The sequence below is a fragment of the Pinus tabuliformis genome, chromosome X (genome assembly GCF_031772625.1).
Source record: "Pinus tabuliformis cultivar Carrire ecotype Pingquan chromosome X, CPIR1, whole genome shotgun sequence".
Lineage (NCBI taxonomy): Eukaryota > Viridiplantae > Streptophyta > Pinopsida > Pinales > Pinaceae > Pinus > Pinus tabuliformis.
Window position 1 is genome coordinate 598,803,461 of NC_142308.1, and position 6,584 is coordinate 598,810,044.

Consider the following 6,584-nt stretch of genomic DNA (forward strand, 5'->3'; position numbering starts at 1 on the left):
AATTAAAAGTAAATGAGAAAAGAAAATTTAGATTTTTAATTTGAAAAAATATTAATAAAAAATTGAGTTGAGGAATTTAGATTTCTGTGATCCATAATATTGTAAGATAATCTTCGGCAAAATCACATAGCGAATCTTCGGCAAAATCACAAAAAATTGAGTTGTTTTCAATGTGATTTTTTGGACTTTCAAGGGTTGGAATTTGTTGATTTGTGTTTATTTAAATTGGTTTTTTTGACTGTGTATATGAATTCAGCACCTGAAAAACCCCTAAAGCAGTTGAATTGTCAAGAAGTTAACCATCAACTTGTGATTTCAATAATTTCCTACCAAACTTAAGAAAATTTATATCTAAAACCCACCAAAAAAACCTTCCAAAAAATCACACTAACACAAGTCTATAAAAAATATTTTACGTTGTTATTTTAGGGTAAGAATGGCGTGCACTGCACAACTAAGAGAGAACGACGAAATTTAAAGTAGTTTATTCGAAAATTCATATCGCTACGCATAGTAAGTTCACTTACGTATATTTATGGCATATCTATATTTATTGTTGAGTTTTAGAACAAGATGACGTTCCCATGATCTTTTATGTAATGTGTGGAACCCTAAAAGCAATGTTCAAAGCGTAAATCTGATATAAATGGCTGTGAAATGGAGATAGCGTTAACTGAACCCTAAAGAATCTGTTTGGTTGGTTTCTGGTTAGCATTGAACTATCTCAAATTCAATTAGGTAATGTAAAGGATTTTTATTTATTTTATTTTATGTTTTAGTCAAAGTTTCGATGATTTTGTTGCAAGGGGCAAAATAGGAGCATTGTTATTATTTAAATGGTATATTTTGAGAATATTTTAAAATCTATCAATTTTAAATTACACTTATTCTTCAATTTTGACAATGAAATAACCATGTTAGGAAGGTAGGAGCATCTTCAGCTGGGCAGGGTGCACGTTTATCGGCTGCATCTCAATATTCACGAGAAAGAGACAATCAACTTACTATCTTTCTTAAATTATTATCATCTTATTGCTTTCCTAAATGCACTAAAAAATGGCGTTATTACTAGCACGACAATGTTCATATACAGCCATCAACATCATCTTCATATAATATGTGGAATTAGCAAAGTCATACACTCTTTATATAAAAAAAATATTGGTAAGTGGAAGATCGACATACATTTTATTTCAAAAAATGGTAAGTCGGAGATCGCGATTGTTTATTCATTTATTTGCTCAAGGAAAATAAGACAGCGCGGCCTGTAACTATTGTACAGAAGTTAGTGATTGCTGGTTTCCATCAGAGTCGTTTGTCTTCATAATCCTCACGTCGCGATGGTATCTCGGTTATCGTCATTTATTCCATGACTCAGAAGCTGCACCAGCAAAATCCGCAATTAATCATTAATGACACAGTCGGCAAGATAATAAATAAGTAAAATGATATTAATTAAAATGTTTTATTCAGATGCAATGGAGCAATTGATTTACCTTGAGTGGAAAGCATCCAGTTGCTGTCTTGACTGAGAGCCCAGAAGAAATAACCCAACAGATGCTTCTTTTTAGCGAACGAAACCTTTGCTGCCACCGACTGTTTGTTGTCGTAACCAACCCACATCCGGTCTGATGAGTATGCGTAGGCCGACACGCTTTTCTTGTCAAAGACCTCTGTTGCATTTTTCTGACTTATGAAGTCTCTGATCTCCGAGAACAACATCACTCCCGTTTCGCTGCTCAGGGTTTGCTTGGGACCGGCAGCTATGGCGGGCGCTCCAATCCCTGTCGCGTTTAGGCTTTTCAGTATCCAGGAACGCCCATAGAGAGGCATTCCCATGACAACTTTGTTGGGAGGAACCCCAGCGTGGAGCCACGATCCAATTCCGAAGCTGGTGCTGATGTTGGACGACGGATCATAGAGCGCCGCATGAGCTCCGGTGGCGGTAATGTCCCAGGATCCGTGATAGTCGAAGCACATGGCGTTCACCCAGTCCAAATTTCGGGCAATGGAGGTCGCCGGGTACGCCCTCTGGTCGACGGCTAGCAAGAAATACTGCGCAAAATAGACGGCCGCGGTGAGAAGGAGCCGAGGGCGACGGGAAGCCTTGGCTTCCAATTCGATGGCGTGCCTCCATTCAGCGAAGAGTGTGCCTAAGTTTTTCATCTCCGTCACGTTTTGGGGAAACTCCCAGTCGAGGTCAAGGCCGTGAAAACCGTATTTCCTGGCCACGGCGATGGCTGAATTAATGAACACCTTGCGGTGGGAAGCGTTGCTGGCCATTAACGCGAAGGCAGTGGCATTCGATCCTCCCCCGCCAATAGAAATGAGTGTCTTGATAGAGGGGTTTTTCTTGCGCAGAGTTGGGGTGAATTCGGCGGGGTCAGCAGCGGGGTCAGTCGTGGCAGGCAATTCTACCTTGAACGTCTGGTCATTTAAGTCTGCAAAAGCATAGAAGATGTGCGTGAAGAGGGCCGCATTAATGGAGGATGGAGGTGAGAAAGAGACTGTGTAAGATGGCCAGTAGGCGGCATTAACTCCGCCATGTTTCTTATGCGGATGATGACCCCGGTGATATGCAGGTTGAGATGAGGAGCAATAAACTAAAGATGTAGCCATGGAGAGCAGAATAATCAGCAAATATTTCTGGAGTTGAGCCATGGCTCGCAGAAATAAGAATCACAGATAGGAATTACTAGAGCTGCGATTCTCCAGAAGAAGAAGAATAGATGGAAATACCGAGTCTATTTGCTTGTATTTATGGTGGGAACAATTGATATAAAATGATGAGATAAGATTGGTGAGAGGCAGATTTGATTTGGAAAGTTGTTCCAGCTGTTTGGTTTTCTGGATGGTTGACCAATACATTTCATGAAACGGGCCGAGTCAAGCAGCCCTGAGTCTCCTGGTAGATAATGGGGTTGTTTATAAGAAAGTGGTTTGGACTCTGACCATTTCTACAAAGGAACATTTCAAAGTCCGATAGAAGAAAATATATGCAGTTTCCTGGATTAGGAATCAATTTTAGCTTTAGTCTACATTTTGGAGGTGTGTGGCTAATTTTTTCTTCAATTTATTTTAAATTTTAAATAATTTTTAATTATAAATAATAAAAATATTTTTCATATAAAATCCACTAAAAGAATATCTACACTCAATTTTTCTCTTTAAAACTTGTATTTTTTAAATATATATATAAAAAATTAATATTTAAAATTTATTTGATCCAAAATCTTTTCACATAGAAAAATCATTTATATAAAAAAATCATTTTTTTTTTTTAAATCTAAATCAGATTTTTATTGCTTTTTAGATTTTTACCCAAAAGTAAAATTGAAAAAACTGAAATTTCTCAATTCCACATTCACTTCCATTTTCTTCTCTGTGTAGGGGAATTATGCTTCACCAGTTTGTATCATAGAAAAAAAGAATCGATGAGAACGAAAATAAAATGTAGTCTTACCATCACATTAAAATTAAAATCCATCATATCACACATTTTTTCATAGTAACCTAAACACTGTTATTACATATGAATTTTCACCTTTTCTTATGCATGTGTCCCATCTAGCAAATATCTGTTCTTGTTTAGGCACGTAGTTCCATTAGCAATGGCCACTATTACAAATCCATGTGCTTAAATTATGAACTGTGGATTTATGGATTTTGTTAACAGCCTATAATGCGAACTGGATCGATTTTTGAAAACTTATTCATGTAATCGGATCATATGGACAGATTTTCATTTTTTTTCTTTTAATTGGGCGAATTTGGTTACTATGGTTTACAGTGAACTTTTCTAAATAGAGAATTTTAATGTAGCCTCTCTAATGTGGCGGATCCATCATTTTTGGCTAGTTGGGTGAAAGAAAGATAATTGAATTGTAAACTATTCACAATACAAGTATTCTAAGTTTTATAAAATACTAAATTTATATACAATTAAAAACTGATTTTAAATAACACAAAAATCAAAATCAAACCAATTAAAAAATAAAAATCTGACCAAATTTTTAACAACTAACCTATAATATTAATTTAATTTATAAACATAAGAATAATAAAATTCTATTCATTCATACTTATATATATAAATAAGACCATTCATTTCCCCAGGTGGATGGATTAGGAATCTTATCTTTACATCCACGAAATCGAAATCATGTGCCCTTCCATTAAATATATTGAAGTCACATGCATGCAATGTGACACACGGTTAAGGGATTCTTTTTCTTTTTCATTAGTTGACCAATAGTAGAGAGGGATTGATATGTGACCCATTTATGCGCATAGCTGTATATATCTACAGGTAGTAGAAATATTTTTCATAAAGTGATGGAAGAGTACGTATAACTTATTGAATATCTACGGGTAATACAAGTTTTTTTCATAAAGTTGTGGAAGATTATGCATAACTTATTGAATGGTCTATATTAAAGGATAAAATGAGGAAGGTCAATGACCGGCAATCAACTATGGGATTTATGGAATCTTTGAACTTATATAATTTATCTGCTTGATAACTACGAAAGGTTGCGTCAAACTTATATAGTGTATCTGCTTGATAACTACGAAAGGTTGCGTCCAATTTACTTATGGCATTTTTTACTTTTATCATGTGAATTATAAAATTATTTCACGAGTAATGTGATTCGCACGTAGATTACTTTTGAATTGTTAAATATACCCCAGTGACGTGCAGTAATATGCCTTGATTGAATGAGACCTACTCTCATGACATATTCAAATGAATCATCTTGATTTGACAAGGTTGATGTCACGCCCCTACATCTGCGGTAGTCTTTCAACCACTTATAGCGAAGTACGGCACCACCGAACACTTTCTTTTCACCAATACTTATGTTCGTGGACTACGCCTAACATTCCACTTATCCTACTTAGTTTGTGTTTCGCAACCAAGTATTATTATGTGTTCCTTTATACCAATGAATACCCATACACATTCATTATCAACAGCATTATACAAGAGAAATTCACAATAGTATAAAGGGAGGGGCAACTCCCTGCAATATGAGTCTGCCTGAATATCAATATATGTATAATTTTCCGCTTTTACAAAGTATAGGCTAAGTCCTTGGGAAACCCCAAATTTATACTTAGCCAAATTTCCAACTTCGGCAAACTTGGTTGCCCAACTTATCGGCACCTCCACACGGTCGCCGCACGACTCACCAACCCGTCGTTCACCTCGTCGCACGTCTTTGCTGGTTCGCTCTTCGTTTGGTCGCAAACACCCAAACCGTGTTTTCCTACCCACACGCAGTCTCACTTGCCAACCCTTGGCAAATGCCCAAATCATGTGAACAGCACGTAGTACCGCCTGCCCAACTCTACGACATCCAGTTCCAACCTTCGTTCACCTTCGTGCACACTTGCATGATGGGCGGGCGCTCACCTGAGCCACCAAGACACCCACGCCAAGACTTAGCACAAACGGGCGCCACACGTTCACCGTGCACGCCTCACCCGATCACCGGGTGCACCTTCGCCCAACACCAAGTGCGACTTCTTCTACCATGCGACTAGCCCAAGGATGGGCGCATGAGAACTGCGCCTTCTCCTTCCCCTATTGCGCACTAGAACCTGCGCACTACTCTCTTGTGCGAAGTTGCTATGATCGAATGCGATGTTTGAATGCTCCAAACGCGTTTACAATATATAGCCAAGCTTGGGGCCAAGTCTGGCACGAGGCCGACTTGCCCAACGCTTGGTGCACACCCCTTTGAACGCCCAATATACATGTCGGCCACCAACATTATTGCCCAACGCTCCAAGGTGTATAAACTCCCAACACTCTCCTCATATGTGCGCATATGTTCCAAGAGAACGTCGCATCTTTCGTCGCAAGTCTGGCACAAATGTCGCACCACCGTCGTGTGACCCAACTCGCCTCCAACCGCGCGCGCGCCCAGCTCGCCCGTCGCCCAACCGCGTCGCACGCCCGGGTAGAACCGCAGGACGTTACATCCTCCTCCACCTGAAGTCGTTGTCGTCCTCAACAACATATCATCCTGGTAGCCATCCACCAAGATCATCAATATCCATGATGTCAACTCCTCCACATACTGCAACCATCTCTGCAACATATGCAGAACCACCGTCTCCATCATGTCTCGCCCCGGCAACCATCTGTCACCAAGATCACCATACCAAGGTATACACCTCATCGATATGTCATACATCAGAGATCATCTCAATCCATGATCATCGATCACCCTGTCACAATCTCCACATGCTGCTCTCCAACATGGAAGACTAGCCCCTCCATCCAAGCTACATGCTCACTGCAACATATCGTGTCGACCTCCTCATGTGTCATCATGTGAACCTCTGCCATGATACTCCAACACAATGCTAACACATCTCTGCCATGTGTCAACATGTCAACCCAACAGCAACATCATTCTGTACACTGAGCTCCCCCATGCCTGAACTAGTTGGGTAGCTAATCCAAATGTCACGCTCAAACCATGAGAATGCACATCCTCATGCCACCATCAATTGTTTCTCATAACATCTTGTCACATCCTCAACTTGATCAAGAATCCATCTCCATACAAGTG

The 6,584-nt window shown here is 39.4% G+C and overlaps 1 protein-coding gene across 1 annotated transcript; it reads right to left on the reverse strand.

Moving 5' to 3' along the window:
- Positions 1 to 1,133: 1,133 nt before the first annotated feature.
- On the reverse strand, positions 1,134 to 2,770 carry LOC149141440 (class V chitinase CHIT5a-like). The gene is made up of 2 exons (XM_089447928.1): positions 1,497 to 2,770; positions 1,134 to 1,381 (listed from the first exon to the last, which is right to left on the reverse strand). The coding sequence occupies exons 1-2, from the start codon at positions 2,659 to 2,661 to the stop codon at positions 1,359 to 1,361; spliced, it is 1,188 nt and encodes a 395-aa protein (XP_089304054.1). The 5' UTR covers positions 2,662 to 2,770; the 3' UTR covers positions 1,134 to 1,358.
- Between the last annotated feature and the right edge of the window lie 3,814 nt (positions 2,771 to 6,584).